This window comes from Physeter macrocephalus, chromosome 7 (assembly GCF_002837175.3).
Source record: "Physeter macrocephalus isolate SW-GA chromosome 7, ASM283717v5, whole genome shotgun sequence".
Lineage (NCBI taxonomy): Eukaryota > Metazoa > Chordata > Mammalia > Artiodactyla > Physeteridae > Physeter > Physeter macrocephalus.
In genome coordinates this window covers 3152862-3178219 of record NC_041220.1, presented here as the reverse complement: position 1 = coordinate 3178219, position 25358 = coordinate 3152862, and the positions used below count along the sequence as shown (strand labels likewise).

The following is a 25358-nucleotide window of genomic DNA, read 5'->3' as shown; positions in this document are numbered from 1 at the left end:
ACACGGGTTCGAGCCCTGGTCTGGGAAGATCCCACAGGCCACGGAGCAACTAAGCCCGTGTACCGTAACTACTGAGCCCACGCGCCACAACTACTGAAACCTGAGCACCTAGAGCCCGTGCTCCGCAACAAGAGAAGCCACCGCAATGAGAAGCCCACGCGCCGCAACGAAGAGTAGCCCCCGCTCGCCACAACTAAAGAAAGCCCACACGCAGCAACAAAGACCCAATGCAGCCAAAAATAAATAAACAAAAATAATTTTAAAAGTAAATAAAAAAATAAAAATTAAAAAACCCTCATTGCATGCTGTTGGCCTAGAAACCATCATAAAGGGTCATGTTGGTTAATAAACGTAGTCCTACTGAAGTCATACCATGGCTTGAATTGACACTCTCTTAAGGCAGCTAGTAACCTAAATTAAACATGTCTAGTGCAAGGTATGTTCAATTACGGGAAAAGCAAAACCTAGGCGTGTCATCTAGATGGAACATATAATTCAGATTTCTAAGAGGGAAAGGGATCAATCAGCATTGCTCTTAAAGACTGCAGATTCAATAATGTCTTTGTTCTTCTTAGACTTTTGGAGGTCAGGGTTTCTGGAGCCGACTTCACCTCCTTTTTAATCATTGAAGATTCCCGTTATTAGCATGTACAAAATTAGTGGATTGTAGTCTGTTTCTGCTATATCACCACAACATAAGCTGCACCAAAAAGAGACAAGACCATAAACCCCATGTCAAATGTCTATTAGTTACTATGATACGATCCAGGAGAACAAAAGATATCATTGCACAATTCCTACAACTTACAAAGCATGTCCTATGTTTAAAGCCATGGAGAAATAATTACAATTATTGCATGCAAAGCACATGTTCTCATTTAAATATTCCATTTCATTTGTTCAAATAACATTGCAAACACCTATTTACAAATACCCTATCAAATATTTCTAAGCAAAAACAACAAAAATAATGAAAGCCCATTGAAAATCACAGTAACTTCAACAAGCATTGGTGATACAAGTGTGAACATCTGCTTGCCTTATTTAAACATAAAAAACTTGTTGGAAAGAATCTGAGAAATATTGACACTTTGAGCGTTTTCCTTGGATGAGAGAATGTTGGCTACATTCACTTGTAGGGAATATGACATGGATTGTACCAAGTCATGAGGATGCAAAATGTTCATGAGAAAGACCTTGTACCTAGGGAATTGTGGATTCGGTTGGGAAATTGTAGATAAATATATATATCAAAATTATGAAACCAAGCTGCATATGGTGAGTACTAAATTCCTAATGAAGATATTATAATTAGAAAATTATAACTAGAAAAGTTTTAAAAATTTAAATGTAATTAGAAAATTATAAGTAGAAAAGTTTAAAAAATTAAATACAATTAGAAAAGTATAACTAGAAAAGTTAAAAAAATTTAAATATAAAAAATTTAAATATAAAGTTAAAAATTAGATTTGCCCACAGCCTCTGGCTCGGGTCCTGTTTCTAAATAGTCAGGTGCCAGTAAGCTGAACGCTGCCCTCTCGAGACTAAGCACAACTGCTGCTTAAAAGCCTTCCGGGCCCCACCTTCGGCTGGGGAGAGGCTCTTGAAGAGAATGCTGACTCTGACAGGCCCAGGTGTGCCCACCTGCTTGCGTTCTCTCAGCTGGACCGTGGGCCATCTCCATCCTGGGCAAGTTTCGTGCTTAGCCTCCCCGACCGTTTTCATGTTCTGTCCTCTCAGTCAACTGCATTCACTCTACAAATCTAGCACCTCTTGTGTTCAAAGCACAGCTAGATCCTGCAGCCACAGTGCTGAACAAGACAAGCCTGGTATATGCCCTTCTTGGAATTTGTATTCTAGGGAAGGGGAGAGACATTGAACAACTACGTCATACTGTCTTGCATGCTTTTAAATAATGTTTTTAAATGACAAATATAATGCATGCTTATGGCAACAAATAAAACGATACAGTGGTATATTAAAGAAAAGTTAATATCCTGCCCTATTCCATCCAGTTCATGATAAAACATTTCATTACAAAGGGTGTTGATGGGATGGAAAGAGAAGGTTTTACCAGGGACATCGACCTGGACTGAAGGTCAGAGAAGTGTTCACCCAAGAAGTAATTATTAAGTTGGCTTGGAAAGGTGAGTACAAGATCATTCCTGGCCCAGGGAACAGCCTGAACAGGGCTCAGAGGATGGAAAGAATGTATCTAGGTAGGACCACGGTGGCAATGGGAGGGGAGCAAGGTGAAGGTTAGATTTTGTAGAACCTTGTGGCCAGGTTAGAAGATTTGAATTTTAACCTAAGAACAAAGAGAATTCATTGGAAGATTTAAAATAGAAAGCAACGTAATCCAATTTTTTTAAAAGATCCCTCTGGAATGTTGGAGTGCTGTGTGGAGAAAAACACTGAAAAGTGACAAGACAGTTGTAGGAAGCTCAGCCAGGAGACAGTTTCATTTTCAACAGGTCCCTCTTGAGTTTTCAGTGTGCTTTGTAAACAACCCAAAATAAATTGTGATGATGGAGTCAGTGAGAAGGGAAGGATTTGAGCTGAGCTTTCAAAGACATGCAGGCTTTAAAGAAAGAGAAGAGGAGATGATGTTTGCCGCGACGATGGAGAGCAAGAATGTACTCAGCCGTGGGATGCAGCAGATTTCAGCATTATCTTAATTTCACAGGTGAAGGAACTGAGCTTCGGAGGCTAAGGTACATGAACAAGGAAGGGCACAGAGCTGATATATCAGTCCAGGTTGACTGATGCTGTGGATCTGGGTTGGGATCTGGGCTTGGACCTTTTCCAAGGGCTCTCCAAGCAATTCTGATGATCAGCCAGGGCTGAGCGCCACTCATGAGGACTGACAGAGGAAGGGGAAGAGCCTGGGGGGCTGGGGCGCCCACACAGAGGACAAGGTGAGTGAAGGACCATAGAGCCTCAGAGGCAGGACCCTGAGGACAGTAGGAGGCTGTAAAAGCCAGCGAAGAATTCAAAGAGGAGGGTTCCATACGAGGAAATGGAAATCCCAGAAAACAATAACAGACAAATATTTGGAAATTATCAGCGGTCTCAGAAAAAGCACTGGAGGAAGAGGAGGATGAGTTGAGTCAATACAACCAACACTAAAGAATTTCTGTCCACTGACTTAATAGAGGCAAGAGTCCACCTTGTTTTCGAGACCAGAAGTCCAGTCGAGGACAATGACAGGATTTCCTCCATTCTGGGGCATACTTTTAAAATTTAACTTTCTTGAAATCAGGATGTGTTTTATAATAATTGTTTATAGATGTAGGGCCTCTTTTTCTCTTCCCATGTAAAGCTGTTATTAAATCAATGGTGTGTTATCCTGTGTATTGAATCTTAAAGACCAGTAAAGATATCGTTCAACAGACTTGAGATGAAGACCTTAATTAAAATACAGGGTCCTTGCATTCAAGTAGCTGACAGACTCTCAAGACAGATAGATGTAAACAGATTTCAATACAATATCCATTGATGGAGAATGATTGCAGTAACTGGGTGTGGGTTGACTCTATTTTTTTTCTTCTGAATTAAAGGAAACATTCTCTTGCTTTAAATACAGAAGTTTCTCTAGACATGTGACCTGATGATTAACTCATTGTTATGTGGTCTCTTCTGTTTGCAGTTGGGTGTTTTCCAATATATACAAACAGTATGTTTAATTTCAATAAGAAGAATAAAAAGCACAGATAGGAAATGGGAGAACAGTTTACAGTCAAATTAAAAGAGTCAAATTATAAGAGAAGGCACTGCAAATAGTGAACGGGCAGGGCTTTTTGTTTTGTTTAAGGAGTAATTAAAATCTGTAGAAGCTACACATTATTGAAAATTGTGGGGCATGGAAATATCTTGCTTTCTTTTTCTCTTCCTTACGTTTAACACAGAGCTTGGCATACATGGGTACTCAATACATATTTGCTGAATCAGTGTAAAAGACAAATTCCAGTGCTTCTTGTACTCCGAATGGCACAAATTGGTATAGCTCAGGCCGGAAAAGCTGGAGAACTTCAAGTCGTGGGGACTTCCTGAGAGAGATGAAATTTAAGCTGGATTTAGAAGGAGCATTTTAGGAAAATCTATGGCTGCCTACCTGGGTAAACTTGTTATCCATGCAAATGAAAGTCTTGCTGAGATTATAAAATCAACACTCATTCACAGGCAAACCTCCTTCCAGAAAGGAGCTGCTGATATGACTCTGCCCTAATGTCACTACAAAGTTGCCTCTTTGCCACTCCTTTGCTGATGTATAGATTTGTCTTAGGACTAATGTCTTAAGGACTGGTTCAGGTTCCCATGGGCAGCCATTGACAGTAGACGGTGGGGGTCAGGGTGTGGGTGTCAAGGAGGCTGCAGATTGTAAGCTGAGAGTGATCAGACTAGGTGTCAGCCATGCAGAGAAGACCACCACAAGTTTCAAAAATCAGAATGAACTACAACCTCCCCTGACTTTTCATTTACTTGAGGATCACAGCTCTTTTCAGAGTGTTGGCTCTCCTAGTCTGCTTTCTTGTTTCCTGCCTTTTCATAATCAAGGGGTTTGTTAGCCAGTTCCTATCCTCAGGAGGTGCACAGCACGGCATAGTCTAAAGAGTGTGACTTGAGAATCAAGACAGCTGGTTTCACTAGGAATTTATCCTCCAGGAAAATAATGAAGGACGTAAAGAAAGGTTAAGCTAGAAAGGAGTCCAACAGTGTTTGCAGTAATGCAAATTCAGAAATAACCTACTATCCCTCAAATAAGGGATTGTAAGCAGTGATGAAGTGGGATCTATAGTGGTTAAGAGATGTGGTACATATATACAATAGAATATAACTCAGCCATAAAAAAAGAATGAAATAATGCCATTTGCAGCAACATGGGTGGACCCAGAGATTATTATACTAAGTGAAGTAAGCCAGACAAAGACAAATATCATATGATATCATTTATATGTGGAATATAAAAGAAATGATACAAACGAACTTATATACAAAACAGAAATAGACTCACAAACATAGAAAACAAACTTACGGTTACCAAAGGGGGAAGTGGGGGAGGGATATATTAGTAGGTTAGGATTAACAGATACACACTACTATATATAAAATAGAAAACCAACAAGAACCGACTCTACAGCACAGGGAACTATACTCAATATTTTGTAATAACCTATAAGGGAAAAGAATCTGGAAAAGAATATAAATATATATGTATACATACATATATGTATAAAATGTGCTGTACACCTGAAACTAACATGATATTATAAATCAACTATACCTCAATAATAAGTAAATAAATACAAATATTAAACAAACAAACAAATATAGTTGATAAAGAAAAAAAAGTGCAAGGCTCTGAAGCAGACTTCCCGCATTCAAGTCCCCGCTTTACCACCTGGTAGCTGTGACACCTTGAGTTACTTAAACTATTTATGGCTCAGGTTCCCAATCTGTAAAATGATTAGAATCTACTCTGCTGGTTGTTGTTCAGATGTGTTGTTATACATACGGCACTTAGGACAGCACTTGGTACATACTAAGTGCTCAGTAAATAGTGTGACCATGTATTTTATCACCCAAAATAGGACACTTTTGAGAGTGAAACAGGAAGCTAATGGAACTGATCACTTGGACAAGAGACTAACCTGAAGGTATCTTGAGCAAATCAGGCCATTCTGTTAATAAACATTATCAATTAGTTAAATAAATGAAGTACATTGAAATAATGTAACAAAATGCATTTATTACAATTACTATTTTATTGTTAGCAAAAAAATCAGTATAGAGATTCAGTATAGGAGAGAAATTTCATGCTATATAGTTGAGTTAATCTCACAAAAGTAAAACAAAAAGTCCAAGAGACAGAAAAGAAGTGAAAAATAGTAAAGTAAGAAATCAATTAAAATTAAATTAGTCTAATATCTGACTAATAAGAGACCTCAAAAGAGATCAGAGAAAACAGAAGAAAGAAAATCAATAAGAAAATTTCTCAGAGGGGAATAACATGAATTTCCAGATTGGAAGTCTCCACCGAAGCAAAATGACAACAACAGCAAAACAACTGTGTCAAGGCATGTCACTGTGAAATTTCACTGCTGGGATGAAGACTACTGTCAAGCCCTCCAGAGGAAAACTAGGACATATATAAAGGATCCAGAATGAATAAGGCATCACACTTCTTGACAGCAATACTGGGCTCTGGAAGACACTTGTCAATGACCTCCCTGTCTGCCAGAAAGTGACTTTCAACCCGGAATTCTATACCCAGCTCAACTATCAAATGGGAAGGTTGAAAAGAGACATTTTCATGTATGTATGTACTCAAAAAAATGCATTTTTTCCTAAGAAGCAACTGGAGAATATAATCTAGCAAGACAATAGGGGGAAATCCAGGAAAGAGAAAGGAATATGATCCAAGAAACAAGAGACCTAACAAAGGTGACAGGCAAAGGGGATTCCCAAAATGGTAATGGAGAGAACCAGGAATGTGGCTGTACAGGGGCCCAGAGGAGGAACAGGGCAAGTGGCATCTCTCCAGGGGGCATTTACTGTGTACAGATATAGGGTGAAGTTCCAGAAGAAGCAAATGAGCTAAAAGTGGGTACTTTTGGAGAAGAGAATGTTGGGACAGGGAGCAGGGAGAGGCAGGGAGTATTTTTAATTATAAGCATTTTAGTACTATTTATTTATTTATTATTTATATATTTTGTTGAAGTATAGTTGCTGTACAATATTATATAAATTACAGTTGTACTTATATAGAGTACTCTTCACAATATTCACTTTAGTACTATTTATATGTATTATGTACATGTACCTAAATGATTGCATTAAAATGGAAAAAAATTAGCACTACATTATGTGCAATGTACAAGCATTGTATCTTGATAAAATTGAAAATTAATTATAAAGTGGGAGAAATAGAAACTCAGTCAACTAGAGTTTTAGTAGTTAGGGTCCTAAGTTGAAAATATTTCTAAAACTAGGACTTTCAGTACTAAAGAAATAAGCACTGACCTGAATAAACTGGGCTTTCTGTTTATTCAGAAAGGTAGAAGGTGTGCCTGTATTTGGCATTAGTTAAGGGTTGTGTAGAAAATTGCCTGTTTTATTTCATAATGAAATACTGCCAAAGCCAGTTGTTGAACTAGCACAGACTTAATGACACCCACTATTTAAAAGTGTATTGGTACATAAATGCTTGCTTTTTTCTTGGAGTTGTTTTCCTCAAAACATAAATCCATAAATCTTGACAACTTTCTATTTTTAAGGCTGTCGGTGACCGGCACATTGGAGGGATTCCAGTGAGCCTTAAGGAGCAAAATTTACAATTTTATCAGAAATTTATTTTATTGAAGTACAGTTGATTTAGAATGTTGTGGTAGTTTCTGCTGTACAGCAAAGTGATTCAGTTATACACATATATACATTCCTTTTCATATTCTTTTCTATTATGTTTTATCACAGCGTGTTGAATATAGTTCCCTGTGCTGTAGAGTAGGACCTTGTTGTTTATCCATTCTCTATACAATAGTTTCCAACCGCTAAGCCCAAACCCCCAGGCCATCCCTCCCCTACCTACCTCCCTCTTGGCAAACAGAAGTCCATTCTCTATGTCTGTGAGTCTGTTTCTGTTTCGTAGATAAGTTCACTTGTGTCATATTTTAGATTCCACATACAAGTGATATCATATGGTATTTGTCTTTCTCTGACTTACTTCACTTAGTATGATAATCTCTGCAATTGGCATAATTGCTGCAAATGGCATTACATCACTCTTTTTAATGGCCGAGTAGTATTCCATTGTATTTTTTGAGATCATCAGCACCTGTTCCTCCTTTTGGCTAGTTACCTAAAAACCGCCTTTGTACTTCCTCCCCTGGACCCTCCCCCGCAGCCTCCTTCCCCAGCCGCCTCTCCATCATTGTAGTGTCGGGGCGGGGCTCTCAGGAAGCTCAGGTGCAGGAGGGTCAGCGCAGAACTCCCTTGCTGGTCACTGTTGTGGTGCCACACAGATAGCGGAGGCCCATTGATTCTTTCAGTAAATATCCAACTGCCAACTCCATGCCAGGCACCGTGCTAGGCCCGGGGATTCAGGAGTGAACAAGACAGATGATTCCTGCCTTCCTCATATTCCATCAGGAGAGACAGGACAGAAACAGCCTAATGTCTGACTGATCATTTCATTGTAGGAGGTACCAGATGGAGAAACACAGGCTGCACGTAAATGTTTCTTGTTGACTGAGTACATATTCCTCATCCCAGGATGGGGCATTTATAGCAGAAGGATATGATACAGCTGTTATTGAAAGGAAAGCCAGGGAAAGAAGAGTCAGTGCTTTTATTCTTCCGGTATGTGGGCCTCTGACTGTTGTGGCCTCTCCCGCTGCGGAGCACAGGCTCCGGACGCGCAGGCTCAGCGGCCATGGCTCACCGGCCTAGCTGCTCCGCGGCATGTGGGATCCTCCCAGACCGGGGCACGAACACGTGTCCCCTGCATCGGCAGGCGGACTCCCAACCACTGCGCCACCAGGGAAGCCCTGCTTTTATTCTTAAGAAGAAAACTTCCTGGTTGATCACTTGATGTCCAGGTGGGGAAAATTCAGTTCATGTCAGAACGGGGCCCTTCACGGCAAAGTACCCTCCGTGGAACTTCCGAAAACTACTGAAGCCTGAAGTGTGTAAGAAAGAGGCACTCGCAATTCACTGGCCTATGATCTTCCCTTTCTCAGCATTTCAGATGTCAGAACGGTAGCTCTCAGGGCCTGTTTCAGGAGACAGGGTCTCCGAAAGAACAGCTGCTGGTTCTAAAGGAATAGGTTATGGTCTTGAAATCCAAGCATGGCCTGCAATCCAATACAGATGTTAGGCCCAGGCAAAAACAGTTTATGTGCTGAAGACTGCAGAAAAACAAGGACAAGGTGTGTTACAGGTGATTGCAATGTTTTATTTTGCTATTATAGATTCAATTTTTCAAAGCCATAGACATGCCCCAACCGTGGTCATTTCGAACATGCTTATATTACTGTTTTTGGTGAAACTCGGTCCTTGTCTTCTCGGAAGAAAGAGTTCAACAAAGACACCAAGATTGCAAAGCAGGCCCAGCATTTATTAGAAGCACAGTACGTGTGGGAGAGCACAGGGGCAAACTTGCAGAGTGAGGTGTACCTTACAGGGGCAGCTGAGGTTGTTAATATGGGGTTTAGATGAGGGTGACTCCTCTTTCCCTCCCCTATGATCACATCATCTGCAATTCCTTATTTGGGCTTCCACCAGGCACCGTTTTGAATCTTTCCTGTGAGCGTCCAAGCGAAACCCATGGGGGGAGCGGGTCAAAATCGCAATGCTAATGGTACTATAATGATATTACAACGCAGCCCAGATTACTAGAGGATGACTTGGGACCCCCTCTGTGCATGTGTCAGGCTGGGAAGTCCTCTGGACCACAAGAATGAGGAGGCTGCGGTGGGCTGCTTTGTCTTTCACCCAATCAGGGCGTGTCGTTCCTGTTGATAGTTTATCTCAAAGGGTCAGCATGAAACTGGCTGCAGCAGGTTAACCCGAGGCCCCTGTATCTCTTACCTCATTACCAACATCTATGGAAGTGGTTTACAAAAGATCAATGATATCATGTGGCTTCCATCTGTCTACATGACCAGATGAAGCAAGAGAACAATAATCACACAGTCCATTTGACGTGCACCTTTTACCATTCTCTCTGCTTTTCACTATTTCTTTCACTTGTTCTTTTAAGCCTGCTCATAATGCCAGGTTTTCTGCAGCTGACAGAGTTGGGCAAAAATTCCTCCATCTTGTGAAACGTAGATGCTCTCGGACCTCAGTTTGCGGTAAAAGGGGAAATAGTAACACCTATCTCATGGGGCTGTCTCGAGGATGAAGTGTGAGTGTGTAAGGCATCCAGCATGGATCTGACACACAGGAGGCTAGCTTCTTTCCTAAGAAAGTCTCAAAATGATCGTAGGATTCGCCACTTTCTTAAGGCTTTCTATTCCTTCTTTAACACTATCACCTCAAAATAGATTACTTCTAATTCTATCCTTTTCCATAAAATTTTGTCTAAGGGCACTGGACTCTTTGGAGATATATTATTTGCTTTCTGCTTTAAAAAAATGATCATCTAAAAACTTTTTCCCCTTCTGTTTTCCTGGTAAGGGTCAAACCACTTCAAACAATTTGAGTTTGGAAAGACTTTAGCTTTTAGTGGTGGTGGATTTATCATCTGGCACATCATTTCTCACCAATGTTACCATTAGTTTCATGATTGGGGCATTTCCCCAAACGTTCATGGAGCACAGAGATGGGGCAGAGAGGTGCATTGCTCAGATGGGATATTTGAAGACTATGAAAAAAAAAAAATCCAGGAGTCCCTGTAGCGTGTGTGTTTTGAAATTATTAATAGTCAGAAGGAAAGTTTTTCTTCAGCATTGGCATTTTTCTTGAAATTCATTTTATTCCAAATTAAATAGTCCCATTGATATTCCAAGAAGAGGAAATACCCTTTTCTGACCACTTTGGTTCATAGCCTTTAATTGGGCCACTCGTTTATTGAGTCAGTTAATCAGTCAATCCTTTTGGAGTGCTGTCCTTTTCCATCAAGCAGCCCCTAGTGTAGTGGGGAAAACAGACACATCAATAATTCTGACACGTGGACAGAGGAATGATAGAGCCACGCCGGGTATTATGCATATAACCAAGCACAGGGGTGAGGAGAAGAGGCAGGGAGGCTCTCTGTAGAGGGGTCTGAAAGGTGAGGTTAGGTAACAAAGGATGAGGAGGGAAGGAGTGTTTTAATAAGAGCAGGCATCAGTACCAAAGTCCGGAAGTGATAAATAGTTGTGATTGGTGCAGTAAATGTTGCAGTGCTGCTGGATCCAAACGTGTGGTGGACACTGGTCCAGGGACAGGTGGGACCAGGGCAGTCGTCAGGAGCCAGACCAGGAAGAGTTCACTCTTGAGTTCTCACCTCCAGAGTATGGGAGCCCCAAGAGGGGTCTTACAGTTGACTCACCCACCCTTCTACACGGTACCCAAAGTGATGAAGTCGGGCTTACATTTTGGGTAGAGGGTGGGCATGAGCGGGGAAATCAGTGGAGATGGGGACAGGCAGGTGTCTACTAGAGGAGAATGGTGGCGATCTAGGGGAATGGGAGGCATGGTGGACAGGGGAAACAGGTTTCAGATTATCAAGGAGTGTAAATTTGGCAGGACTTAGGTACTGGGTGTGGGGGATGAACCTAATGATGGAAGCAGTGGCAATTCCCAATTTCCAGTTTGCGTGCATAACTGGATGGAGAGTGGACCGACTGAGACCACACATGAGCAAGATGTCCCTTTAACAGTGATGCGGTGATGAGCTCAGGTGGATCTGAAGTCCCCAGTAACAAGCAGAGAGACAAACGTGTGAAATGTGTGCTGGGAGTTTGTCATCGTAGTTGGGTTGTATTCAAAAATACAGGTGTGGATGAGAAGGGAGAAGACCAGAGAAATAAGAGAACTGTAGGGCGTTGGGACTCTGATTGTTGGAAGGAAGGAGAAGGGCTTTGAAAGAAGATGGGCAGGAGCAGCGGAGAACCAGGAGCACCGTGCTGAGCGAAAGGAGATGTGACCCGAAAAACATCCATGAAGAGAGTAGACAAGAGGCATCAGAGACCCAGGTGAGAACAGGACAATGAGAACGGTTTGTGAGATGGAGAAGGAAACGAGGGATGGAAGCTCAGATATATGGCAGGTGGGGTGTGATTGGGTGTGGGGGGAGGGTGAAGTCACAAGTACAAGCTGTCGTTTTGTCACAGAACCAAACTTGGGTCCACTCGCCCACATGCAGTAAAGCCAATCTACTGACACCGGGTTGTGGTGAAGGAAAGTGCAGCATTTATTGCAGGGCACCAAGCAAGGAGAATGGGCAGATCATGCTCAAAAGACCCCAACTCCCCGATGGCTTTCAGGGAGGGTTTTTAAAGGCCGTGTGAGGGAGGGGCTGCAGGGTGTGTGATCAGTTCATGCACAGTTCTCAGATTGGTTGGCATCAAGGTGAAGTTTCAAGTATCATCAACCTTCTGGTTTCAGACGGCTTAGGGTCTATGTGCTTGTGGTCAGCACTTTTCATCTGGTGGGTCTGCTTCCTGTAGAAACAACTGAGGACTGTGTGTTGGGCTTTTATCTGTATCTTTCAGGGAACTGGGAGTTCAGTGATTCTGCCATGTGGTGGATTTACAGTCTAAATTTTTGGTAGTTCCCCCGCCCAACAGCTGTTCTTTGTTTCTACATCTTCACATTCCTAATCATTAAGTCTGGAGCAGCCTTTAGAGACTCAGGGGAGACCTGGGAGGCTAAAGCAAAAGCCTTTTACTTCAAAGGACGGGGACACGGGGGCTTGTACACGGTTTCAGTTCTGAAAATTTTTGATTAAGAAATGAAGAAAATGTAAATAGTAACTAGTGGCATGAGGGGCCAAGGGTAGGCTTTGTTAGGATGTGAGAAACATTATCCAGAGAAGGGCTGAGGGCTGTGGGGCCCTGGTCTCAGGAAAGTGCTGATGCAGCCGTGGGCCCGAGGGAGGCCCTGGAGGAGGAGGAAGACTCCCTCCCTCCCAGAGGCCAGGAGGAAGGAGATGGACTTCCTTGTCTACACAGCTGGAGATGTGCTTGTACCTAAGTGTGTGGTCTGCATTGGTGGCGGTGGGTGAAGGAGCTTAGGCCTGACAGCCTCGGTGTTCTCCAGGAAGTCTTTCTGTGTGGGTTTTTCTCTATGATGGTAAAATATACGTAACATTAACATGACTATTTTAATCATTTTTAAGTGTACCATTCAGTGGTCCATGAAGTATTGTACGAGGCGTTGTCCTAGGAGGACAAATGAAAGTTATGGGAGTGAGATGTGAGTAGGTCTTGAGGAAACAAGGAAGGTGCAGGGTAGCTGCTGGAGGGGTTAGAAAGATGTGCACAAGGATATGTGAGAAGATCGCTGTTCTGAGTACAGAAGACCCTCTTGGGGCTGGAAACCACATGTTCATATCAGCAAGGTTATCCGGTCTTTCCGTAGAAGAGTTATTTGCCTGGATCAGAAAAACTGGATTTGGGGCAGCTGGCTAACTTGTTAGAGAAAGTAAAATTACATCTATTTCTCATAACATACAATAAAATAAATTCCAGGTGGACTAAACAATTAACTGCTTTAAAAGTGAAATAATAAAATATGGATAGAATATGGAACTTTCCTGGTGGTCCAGTGGTAAAGAATCCGCCTTCCAATGCAGGGGACGCAGGTTCGATCCCTGGTCGGGGAACTAAGATCCCACATGCCACACAGCAACTAAGCCTGCATGCCACAACTACTGAGCTCACGCACCTCAGTGAGAGAGCCCGCGTGCCGCAAACTACAGAGCCCACACGCTCTGGAGCCCGTGCACCACAACTAGAGAAGAGAAAACCTGCACGCCACACCTAGAGAGAAGCCCGCGTGCTGAGCATGCCTCAACGACGATCCCATGTGCTGCAACTAAGACCTGATGCAGCCAAAAGAGGAAAATAAATAGATAAAATATGTATAGAATATACTGGAGCGTTCACATTATGTTTTTATGGTCTGAGGGTACAGAGTTCAGACTGTAGCATTCAGCAGCAGTTGAGAGTTTATGAGGATGCTATTCATCACTTTCAAAGGTGGCCTCATCCTTATAATATGATCCTCAAGAGGATACTGGGTTTATCCTCTATTATTCTAATTCTACGTTCAATAGTATCACTTCTGTTCTTTATTCCAGCCAAACTATGGACAAGTGTGGCACCGAGGAAGGAAGACACAGTTCCTGCCCTCAAAACGTTTATCGAATAGTTGGGGGAAAGAGACACCTAAATGAATAATTATACTGGAGTATATTATTTGGATGCAGTGATAGAAATATTAAATAAACCAATATTTGTGGATGACCTGTTTGTGCCTGGCACCATGCTTGGTGTTTTAGATACTTAAAGTGTAACAACTAAGTGCAATGCCTATTACAATAGGAGTATTTTAGCGGGTGTCATGGAAACAGATGTCGGGGAATCTAAACTTTGGGGAGACATCAGGAAGGCTCCATAAGGTCCCCTGAGCTTGAAGGATCGGTGGGAGTTGGCATCTAGAACAGTTATATTAATTAATTAATTTTGTTTCCATTAAAACTCCTGTATTTGTTTTATTTTTAAAAAATATACTTATCTTTTTTTTTACACTATGCTTTATTGTTTTATTGAAGTATAGTTGATATACAATATTACATTAGTTTCAGGTGTATAGCAAAGTAATTCAAAATTTTATTGATTATACTGCATTTAAAGTTATTACAAGATAATGGCTGAATTTCCCTGTGCTGTACAATACATCCTTGTTGCTTATCTATTTTAGATAATACTGCTATATTTAGATTCCAAGATGTTATCACGAGATGGAACTTCACAGATCCAGACGAACTACTTTGGAGCACATAACCATATATTTGACAAAAACTTCTCATTTCTAGCCTCTACAGCAAAGTAGAAAGATGACAGAGTTTAAACAGAACACAGCGGCTGTTTTCTGTCTAGCAGCCTAAAGGCTAACTCATTAAAATTCAAAGAAGAATTACATGGTGGGTGGCAGAACAAATGTTTTCTTCCCTAAGGCCTTCGAGACAGATTCTCCCAGAATCGGAGTCACTCTTTGCAGCTGTTCAGTAAGACACGATTCACGCATCACCTCCTCCTCCAAATCCGCCACCACACAAACCCAACCCTTTCTCTGGCTTAGACACATAGGGCGACGAGAAAAACAGGAAAGCACTGCTGGCGCCACACTTGGTTTGGCTTTGAAAGCATGTGCGTGTCTTACCTTATGTAAGACATATAAGACATGTACCTTATATCTTAGTTCTTATTTATAAAATAAATTAATTTAAATATAAAATGAAAAAAACCCCTAAATATGTACCCAGTTGATGGTTTCACCCACAGAGAGGGAAATATTCCCAGGGATTTTAAAGCACAGTAATGTGAGTACAAATCTAAGGACAAAAAGAGCTGCAAAAAGCTCGGTGGGCCTGTTAGCTGTGTGAGTCTGACTTTGTTGTGTGTGTGTCGTGTGTGAAAGCAAATGGGCAGCAATGTGGGGTTCTTATTTAATCATTCCTGCTGTGGTTGAGACCAGGATTCTTGGAGTGGGAAAGAGGAAAGACAGATGGGAAGATAAAGCAAACCCTGAATTTGATTGGAATTATATATGTACATATATGTATGATGATGGATGTTTACATACATCTGGTTCATAGTTCTACTCACCATAAAGGCCTAGATGTAGGACTTCCCTGATGGCGCAGTGGTTAAGAATCTGCCTGCCAATGCAGGGGACACGGCTTTGAGCCCTGGTCCGGGAAGATCCCACATGCCGAGGAGCAACTAAGCCCATGCGCCACAACTACTGAGCCCACATGCCACAACTACTGAAGCCCACGCACCTAGAGCCCGTGCTCCGCAACAAGAGAAGCCACCGCGATGAGAAGCCTGCGCACAGCAAGGAAGAGTAGCCCCTGCTCGCAGCAACTAGAGAAAGCCTGCGCACAGCAACGAAAACGCAACGCAGCCAAAAATAAATAAATAAAATTTAAAAATAAATAAATAAATAAAGGCCTAGATGTAGAAATCAACTCGGTAGCTGTGAGCTCCCCTAGTGCTCAGATTCTGCTCTTCAAACACCTTTTCCACTAAAAGGAACTGGAGCTTCTTGGATCTGGAGAGGAAATGGAAAACATGAGCCTGGCACATCATGCCATACCAGATAAGGAAGCTCTCCAAGACTACTGCAGTCCTGTCTGAGGGACTTGGAAGCCAAATTTGCAGAGACTCCCACTGGCCCAATATAGGACAACTTGAGGGAAAGGTAATAACTGCAGTGGATTAATATAAATCACACCTTCATATACAGAGACGTGAACATCCATGAGTTCACAGTGTCGGTTAAAAAGCCTCAACAAATTGATCACATTGGAGGATTCCAATGAACCAACCTATTATTTTGAAAATGAGTAAATAAACGAAAAGAATCAAATATTAATTCCACCTTTCTAATACAAACTGTATCACTGCAAACCAAAGAGAAGATGAATCAACTTAAAAAAAAGAAAAAAAAAGGAATCTAGCTAATACATAAAGAAGTAACAACAGAATTAGGATATCACCACTTTGCAAACTCGAATGAATCTAGACATTGATCATGAGCGGCTGCCAAACCCACAAAAAGACAAATGATCCGATATTGTAAACGTCTTGATGGAAAGGCACACAACTACCTGGAAAGTTATCATGGACTGACTTGTTCACTCCTGAAATTCCTGTGTTGAAGTCCTAACCCCCCAGTACCTCAGAATGTGACTGCATTTGGAGAAAGTGTCTTCAAAGAGGTGATTAAATTAAAATGAGGTCATTAGGTTGGCCCTAATCCAATCTGACTGGTGTCTTTATAAGAAGAGGAGGTTTGAACACACACACACACAGAGAGAAAAGACCATGTGAAGACACAGGGAGAAAACGGCCGTCTACACACCAAGGAGAGAGGCCTCAGGAGAAACCAGCCCTGCCGACCCCTAGATCTCGGACTTCCAGCCTCTGTAATGGTGGGCGGTACATTTCTGCTCTTCAGCCGCCTGTCTGCAGCACTGTGTGATGGCAACCCTAGCAAACTAACATGGTGCTCTTGCCCCCAAAACCCAGCCTGACTTAGATCAAGCCTCTAAATCCAACCAACACTGTATAGGAAATAAGATGACGGCAGAAAATGTTAAATGACGACTTGGAGATGTCAGATGTGGGAAATTTCATAGGACAAATGGAAACAACATTTTTATAGAAATTGTGTGGCTTCAACAGATAGCGAGAAGGAGAAGGATGAGGAGGGAGGGGAGGAGGGGAGGGAGGGGGGTAGAGGAGAATAGATATGAAGAGAACCTATGAATTAAAGGAAACTTGAAAGCCTTAAGCAATTACAGGTGTGAAGCTTACATGGATTCTGTTTCTAACAAACAGGCTGATAAAAAAGTCATAACATTGATGAGCTAGCTAGAATCTTGAATGCTCAATATTTGGTGAAAGTATTAAAATTTTAGGAGAAATAATGGCATTGTGATATTGTTAGCAAAAAGAGTTTTTACATCTTTGAGAGCTGACGTCTTGGCAGAGGGAGGGTTGGTAAGTAAGATAGAGATTCAATAAGACTGACTATAAATTGATAGCGTTTGAAGATGATGATGGGTCCTTGAGGCTCTTTGAACCATTTTGTCTAATTTTCTATATCCTTAGATTCCAAAGGAACTAAGACGAAATTGTATCAACTTTATCCTTAGTTAATGAAGGTCAGGCTTCACCATCTGGATAGATAAGCATGTCCAAAACTAAATTGAGTCAGTACTGTTATATTCTCCCTACCAGCCTTCCCCAGGATTGCTGCCACGCAGCTGAAATACATGTTGCTGCCCTTTCTTCCTCTTGTGGTCTTCTGATCTGGATGCAAAACAAGCAAGTGTCACCCAGGAAGCACCAGCATGGAGAGATGCCCCGTGCTGCTGAAACTGGCAGGACTTCCTGGATGTCCTACAAAAAATCGCCCATATCTCCAGCAACATCAGGAATTCCATTCAACATTCCTCACAGGTGACCCCAGACAGTCGAACATGCTGCATTGCTGAAAGCTTTTGGACAGCTGCTTCTGAGTGAGCACAAGTGATAAGTCACTTCATATAAATCATTTAAAATGCTGAACGAAAATCAGTAAACTCCTCTGTGTATGTCCACGTTGTGGACCAACTCTTGGCAACAAGAACCTCGTGGAGTGTGTTATTAGGCACAGGAAGACAACAGGTTTGATTTCGATGGCATGACCCGGGTGACTGGAAGCCCAGCTGGCATCCATAAGGGCAACCAGCCATGAGCTCCACATCCTGGAGCTCGGGGAAGACAATCTGGCAAAGCAATGAAGAAGTGTTTGTCCACTGAGGGTCATGCAAGACCTCTCTCGTGCCAATAAATTCTTTACTCCAGCAGAGTGGTAGAATATTTAACAAGTCTTTCAAATAAAGTGGTTGTGTTTCCTATGGAATAAAAGCAGTAAATCAAATCAAAATAATCACAATTCGAGGTCTGAAGCATATGGTGTGTGTAATTTTACAGAACTGCACAAGCCTTAGATGCTCTCCTTCTAGAAGAGAGCCCAAGAGAGTGGGTTTTTTTCTACTTAAAGGAAAAATAAATATTCTTACATTTAGTTATCTCTTTCTGTCTTTTAAAAATAGCATTCAAGCAATGTTCTTATGTCTGAAATAGTTACACTGGCAATTTGGGGATGCACCTCTTGTGTTTTCCCCAACATTTCTTTGGGAAGCAATTTCATTTGCATCCTTGAGGTGGTATGTTTCATGCTAATGTGAATCACACAGTTTTGTTTATCAATATAAATAATTATATCTACTTTGCAAAATAGTTTGTGCCCGTAGATATGCAGACCCATTTAATAAGTTTGTTTTCAAATTGTTAGTGATGTAAAACTGATCGTAGGCATTTTTGTTATTTGGGTAAGGAGAGAACTACTAAACAAGAGTAAAAGATTCAAACAGGCATAAAAATGTTCTTCTGCATTTCATCATGAATGATTAACGTTGGAAGTTTATTGCAATCAAATAACTTCTTAGTAGCTGTTGACAGGTACAGAGGTAAATAAGCAATTGTGTATTCATGCACTGATGTTTTGGTCCCAATGCCATGTGTCTATCTTACATAGACTGTTAGCTTTCTGCGTGGTCTCCAGGGACCTGGGACACGGATGAACACATACTAATCTCTGTTCAAAAAACTCGGGTTCAGACTCCTGTTGTCTGAAGACTTGACCAATCATGCAGGCGGCTTCTGCATCTTTGAGGCTGTACCTCACCACACATTGTCCTAATCACTCAATTACATTTAATCTTGGACATTTACTGTAAACTGGTTAAGTTATCACTCAGAGGTAGAACCTTTATTTTCCCAGCATCTTGAAGACTGCACATTAAAGAAGGAAGGTCAGCATCTTGTAGACAAGTCTTTATAAGCAGCTTTGGGTATGAATTACTAAGAACTAGCTTTTTAGCTCTTTCTCTTTCCACTCAACAAGAATCTCCTGGGCAACAAACAACCTAGGATAAATTCCAGTTGCATTAAAACTTATATTTTAAAAATTGCTAAATATAGTCGTGCACTCACTTTGTCCAAACATGAAACATCAAGATAATTTCATGCTTTTTAATCATCTCCATGACAGCTGCTGATTCAGGATCAAGTAAGTGTTACCCTAGGATTAAGACGGTATCTTTTGAAAGCAAGATGCAACGTCCTCACGTATGATTCTCTAGGGCATCACGTATGATTCTCTAGGGCAGGGAGAGAAGGAAGGTCAATGGGTAAGAAGTGAGGTCTGACTTAACTGAATGATGACACAGCTAACACCGACCTGCAGCCTCCCCAATCTCCCCAGGTCCGCCTCTGTGGCACCACCCCTCCAAGATAAGTTCCCTTGAGAAGGCTCAGGGGATGATGCTTTATATGACCTCTCCAGACTCTGTGCTCGGGAGGAACCCTGGGCTCTGGTTGTTGTCTGTCTCTGAAATCATTGGACATATGTGGCTGCCAGTGTCAGCAGTAACACCCACTCCATCAATGCAGAAGGCCAGTTCAGAAGAGAAAAACACAATTTTAAACATCATGAAAGCCCTAATTGTATCCGTCGCAGATTCTGACTTTAGGTGTGAACTATACCGTAAATGCAGAGATCTTTAAAAAGCTGGGGTCTTATTTTCCTGCAAATGTTGTACAGAAGGCCTGTTCTCCAAGAAAGCAAGGATCCTGCCAGATGGTTTCGGAATGTGTTTCTCAAAAGTGTCCATTGTGCCTTCAATGGCTTTTGAGTACTTGTGGAAATGGAAAGAGCAGAAGTCAGTGACCCTGCAAGAAAGCAAACATTTAGGGGAACTAGCTTGCTGGGGAAATAAGTAGCGGTGCTTTTAAGTCGCTTTACAGCTACAGCCCCAGGCCTCTTCACAGGCTAGAAATGCACAGGGTTACATCACTTTACGGTGCTGCGAGGAAAATGCTGAGCCCAGCAGGGAAGTTTCCACATCTTTCTCTATTGAAACTCTAGGGAATAACTGTCGCCAGGTATGTATAAGGCAACCAGACTGACTCACTGGGGCTTAAACAGTTAGCGATTTGTTTCCTTAACGTTGGAATCCAAAAGACAGTAATTTTACCACTTATTAGAACAATTTTCACTCAACCACAGGGAACCCAGATGTCCAAACAGTAGAAAAAGCTTTGCTCCTGGACAAGACTGTTGTCGGGAGGTCAATCTTCAGAAGAATCAGCTGCTCTGATCAATTTAAGTGAACATATTAATTCAAGCTGGTTATTTCGCCAACAGACTGAGAGATCATTGAATGGTTGGGTCATGAATCCAGGTGGCCGCCCGGGAGTCTCCTGTGGGCCCAGCTCACACAAAAAGGCGGGAACCCAGAAGAGAAAGGAGAGCCCGAAGAAGAAAGGCAAGTTAAGTAAAATTGGAATAGTCACACCGATGGGAGCCCGAGTGAGAGACGGGGATGGTGAGGTGGTTTAGAGAAAGGTTCCACAAGGCTGGGCAACAACAAAATGTGGGTGGATGGAGGAAATGTGAAAGTCCAAGGCAGTTCTGATGTGCCTCTGCCGGGGTGGCTGGGGAAACGGTTATGGCGTTGAACGAGAAAGGGAACGTGCAGGAAGAGGAGGGTCCATTTGGGGGAAGAGAGAAAACAGGGAGACGGGAGGATGAGTTGAGAGGCAGCAACCTGTAATAAAAATACAAATGGCCAACGTTTTATTGAATCTTTACTATGGGCCAGATACTACGTGCTTTCTAGGTATTGACTCATTTAGTCCTTATAAAGAGTAGGTATTATAATATGATCCCCATTTTACAGATGAGGTAATTGTGTATGTTTAGAATCAGACAACTCTGAGTGCAAATCCCAGCTCTACTGCTTTTTAACTGTTTGATCTTGGATAAATTACCTAGTCTAACTTCAGAGGTAAAAAGCAGGAAATGACATCTATCACGTTGGACTATAATAAAGATTAGAGAGAGGTAACACATATCAAGCAACTAGCATAGTGTCTGGAGCCTCATGTATCTCAATGAACGGTAGAAACAGTTATCATTATTAGGAATAAGAGTCCTGGTACTATGTTCAGTGAGAAGCTGGGAATTTGTACTTAGATTTTTAGAGCTGGAAGTAAAAAATTTACACGTAAGTATACTGATGTTGGTTGGATCATCAGATATAAAGGCTATTTCCCGATGTGGAGATGGGTGGTTGTGTTTTGGGAGATGAGACTCAAGGATGGAATCCTGGGGAATACCAGTGATAAAGGAGCCAAAAGAACAAAAGATTATTCCAGAAGAAAAGTAGATGAAGTAATATGAGAAGTAAGAGGAGAGACATAAAAGAAAAGAGCTTTGGGGCTTCGCTGGTGGCGCAGTGGTTGCGCGTCCGCCTGCCGATGCAGGGGAACCGGGTTCGCGCCCCGGTCCGGGAGGATCCCACGTGCCGCGGAGCGGCTGGGCCCGTGAGCCGTGGCCGCTGAGCCTGCGCGTCCGGAGCCTGTGCTCCGCAACGGGAGAGGCCGCGGCAGAGGGAGGCCCGCATGCCACAAAAAAAAAAAAAAAAAAAGAAAGAGCTTTGGAAGCCCAGTAGAAAGCCAGGAGGAGGACAGTGTCCACAATCACGAATGCTTCTTGGAAGTCTTACTAGAAAGTCTGAAAAGAGATGACTTGATCTCAGGAAGGAGGCTGCTGTCAGCTGGGGTCAGAACCATCACGGTGAAGTAACAGCAACACCAAAAGCAGCATTTGGAGCAGGGGCAAATGGGGTGGAAACAGAAGGCACAGACGATTGTTCCTTAAATAGTGAGTCTTTGTTTCATTTTAAAATAATCCAGTTTGGAAACCGCTTCAGGAACGGCGCAGTAAGGACCTCCAAAAATATATTTCCTCCATAAAAGAAATAAGAACAGTGGCAAAAACTGTCAAAATCACCTTTTTCAAAACATTGGAAATGAATGAACAAATGCTTTCAATAATCCATGGAGCATGTATTTAAGAAAAAATGGCTAAATCTTAGAAAGAAACACGATCTTTGTGACATTTTAAATTTAAATTAAAATTGCTCTATTCCCATCCTCTCTTTCCAGTTTCAAGGTAGCCTTGAAAAAACCAATAGCCTCACAACCATGGTAGCTGTGAAAACTAGCAGTCGACCAGTCACTGAAGGGGAAACATGAGTTTGAAGCGCCTTGAAAAGCTTCCTACCCAGAGAAATGTTATATTTGATTTTGTGTCTGTGTAACTGGCTGGGTTCAAATCTCAACTCAAGCTCTTTATTTTTTTTAACTTTAATTTTTAAATTTTTTATACAATTTAAAAAGTTAATTTCCATTTACAGTTATTACAAAATATTGGCCATATTCTCCATGTTGTATGTACACCCTTGAGCCCACCTTATACCTAATGGTTTGTACCTCCCACTCCCCCCCGACCCCTGTATTGCCTCTTCCCTTTCTCCCCACTGGTAACCACTAGTTTGTTCTCTATATCTGTGAGTCTCCTTTTTTGTTATATTCACTAATTTCTTGTATTTTTTAAGATTCCATATATAAGTGACATCAGATAGTATTTGTCTTTGTCTGACTTATTTCACTGAGCATAATGCCCTCCAAGTCCATCCATGTTGTCACAAATGGCAAAATTTCATTTTTTCATGGCCGAGTAATATTCCATTGTATATATACACCACATCTTAATCCATTCATCTATCAATGGACACTTAGGTTGCTTCAATACCTTGACTATTGTAAACAATGCTGCTATGAACATTGGGGTGCATGTATCTTTTTGAATCACAGTTTTCTCCAGATATATGCCCAGGGGTGGAATTGCTGAGTCATATGGTGGCTCTATTTTTAGTTTTTTGAGGAACCTCCATACGGTTTTGCATAGTGGCTGCACCAATTTACATTCCCACCAACAGTGTACCAGTGTTCTCTTTGCTCCACATCTTTGCCAACATTTGTTATTTGTGTTCTTTTTTTAACATCTTTATTACCATGTTCTTTTTAATCATGGCTATTCTGATAGGTGTGAGGTGATATTTCATTGTGGTTTTGATTTGCATTTCCCTGATTAGGGATGTTGACCATCTTTTCATATACCTTTTGACCATCTGCATTTCCTCTTTAGAAAAATGTCTATTCAGGTCTTCTGCCCATTTTTTAATCAGGTTGTTTGTTTTTTGATGTTGAGTTGTATGAGCTGTTTATATATGATGCATATTAATCCCTTATTGGTCATATCATGTGCAGATATTTTCTCCCATTCAGTAGATTATCTTTTTGTTTGTTTCATTATTCAATCTGTCTTGAAAATCCCTGGAAAAGCTTCATTCTCAGGGCTTGTCATTATTTGACCTGACTCTGTGTGCACATCTCTATCTCACAAGCACCCGTCAAAAACAATAATCATGGGGCTTCCCTGGTGGCGCAGTGGTTGCGCGTCCGCCTGCCGATGCAGAGGAACCGGGTTCGCGCCCCGGTCTGGGAGGATCCCACATGCCGTGGAGCGGCTGGGCCCGTGAGCCATGGCCGCTGGGCCTGCGCGTCCGGAGCCTGTGCTCCGCAACGGGTGATGCCGCGGCAGAGGGAGGCCCGCATACCACAAAAAAAACAAAAACAAAAACAAAAACAAAACAATAATCATTTAATATCACAGTTGCCTGGGGGGAGGGCAATACAAGTTGGGGCAAACAAGAAGCTGACCAAAAATCTTTAAGGAAAAAATTGGGAAATGACATGTCTCTAGAGGATTTCAAAAAGCTCTAACAGGGCTTCCCTGGTGGTGCAGTGGTTAAGAATCTGCCTGCCAATGCAGGGGACACGGGTTCGAGCCCTGGTCTGGGAAGATCCCACATGCCGTGGAGCAACTAAGCCCGTGAGCCACAACTACTGAGCCTGCGCGTCTGGAGCCTGTGCTCCGCAACGGGAGAGGCCGTGACAGGGAGAGGCCCGCGCACCACGATGAAGAGCGGCCCCCGCTCGCCGCAACTGGAGAAAGCCCTCGCACAGAAACGAAGACCCAACACAGCCAAAAATAAATAAATAAATAAATAAATAAATAAATAAAAATAATAATAAAGGTTAAGGGTGACCAAAAATGTCCTTAAAAAAAAAAAAAAAAAGCTCTAACATATGCCTAGAAATCTAGAAGGCTGTGCACACATGCAGTGCTGTGCACATGCCCAGGCAAGGCCCCAGGAGGTCCTAATCTCTGACCTTTGGCTGACCTTGAAGCTCCATGAAAGCAGGAAACGAAGGCTAAGGCAGAGTTGTAAACTGTCTGCTGGGGCACTGAAGGTATGCCTAGACACAAAGACCAGAAAACACATGGATTTGAGGCATTTAAGGAAATTTCTGTCCAATCATTAGCTGATCACTAAGCTAACCAAGCAGAAAATTCAGGGGGCACACATGACAGACTTTAAACAATTAGTCCAGGAAAGTAAACAATAGCAACATCACCACCACCACCAAAAACAAACAAACAGCAACAAAAAACAACAACATAAAGAAAAAAAAAAAACAAGCAGGAACAACAGCCCTGGGGAGAGGGAGAAAATCTCATTTCCAGAACTGGCACAGTATATTATTTCAAATGTCAATTTATCAACAGAAAAATTATGAGACAAAGGAACGGGAAAGTATGGCTGATACACAGGGAAAGAAAGTGGTCAATAGAAACTGTCTCCAAGGAAGCACAGATATATTTAGCTGACAGAGACTTTAAGTCAGGTATTTCAAATATGCTCAAAATACTAAGGGAAACTGCTTCCGTAGGTGGTTAGGCTGTGCCAGAGGATAGAATAGAACATGAGTGTGGCCAAAGTTAACAGGCAGGTAAGTGCCAGCCAGGGAAGAGACCAGTGCATGACTCAAGGTCACTGAGAGCAGACAACAGGCATCCAGGCTCCAATGGTACATTGTTTACCTACCTCAAGAGGAGAGAGTACACAAGATCCATCTCCTTGCAGTGTGGCAGACCCCCATGGCTCGTGGGTCCATTTGGCAGCTGCAGTGGGCAGCGTGGCTGCATTCACCTCACTCTGTGCCATAGTAGAAGGACCCCAACTCTTACCCCTTAGAGTCTGAAATACACAAAGTTGGGGATGTACCTGTGGGCCATTTACACATGCATAGCTAAGCGGTTCTGAGAAAGTT

General features: G+C 42.1%; 2 protein-coding genes across 15 annotated transcripts in view; one reads left to right on the top strand and one right to left on the bottom strand.

The window, feature by feature from the left end:
* The window catches only part of LOC102982825 (folliculin-interacting protein 2), a 215546-nt gene that overhangs the window by 36294 nt on the left and 153894 nt on the right, over nucleotides 1-25358 (bottom strand). For 4 of the 14 annotated variants that reach the window (XR_008617730.1, XR_003680425.2, XR_003680427.2 and 1 more), the window contains one exon: nucleotides 25146-25285. Coding sequence is in view for 7 of the 14 variants with exons in the window: in XM_028491568.2 (XP_028347369.1) it covers nucleotides 25079-25285 (207 nt within the window). In the remaining 7 variants the exon portion in view is untranslated. Of the gene's footprint in view, nucleotides 1-7369; nucleotides 25286-25358 lie in introns of those variants that run through there. The other 10 variants (XM_028491570.2, XM_055085791.1, XM_028491569.2 and 7 more) reach the window with 9 other exon arrangements.
* Nucleotides 1-25358, top strand: part of SPMIP2 (sperm microtubule inner protein 2) — a 168912-nt gene that overhangs the window by 125268 nt on the left and 18286 nt on the right. The gene's annotated exons all lie outside the window — the stretch shown is intronic.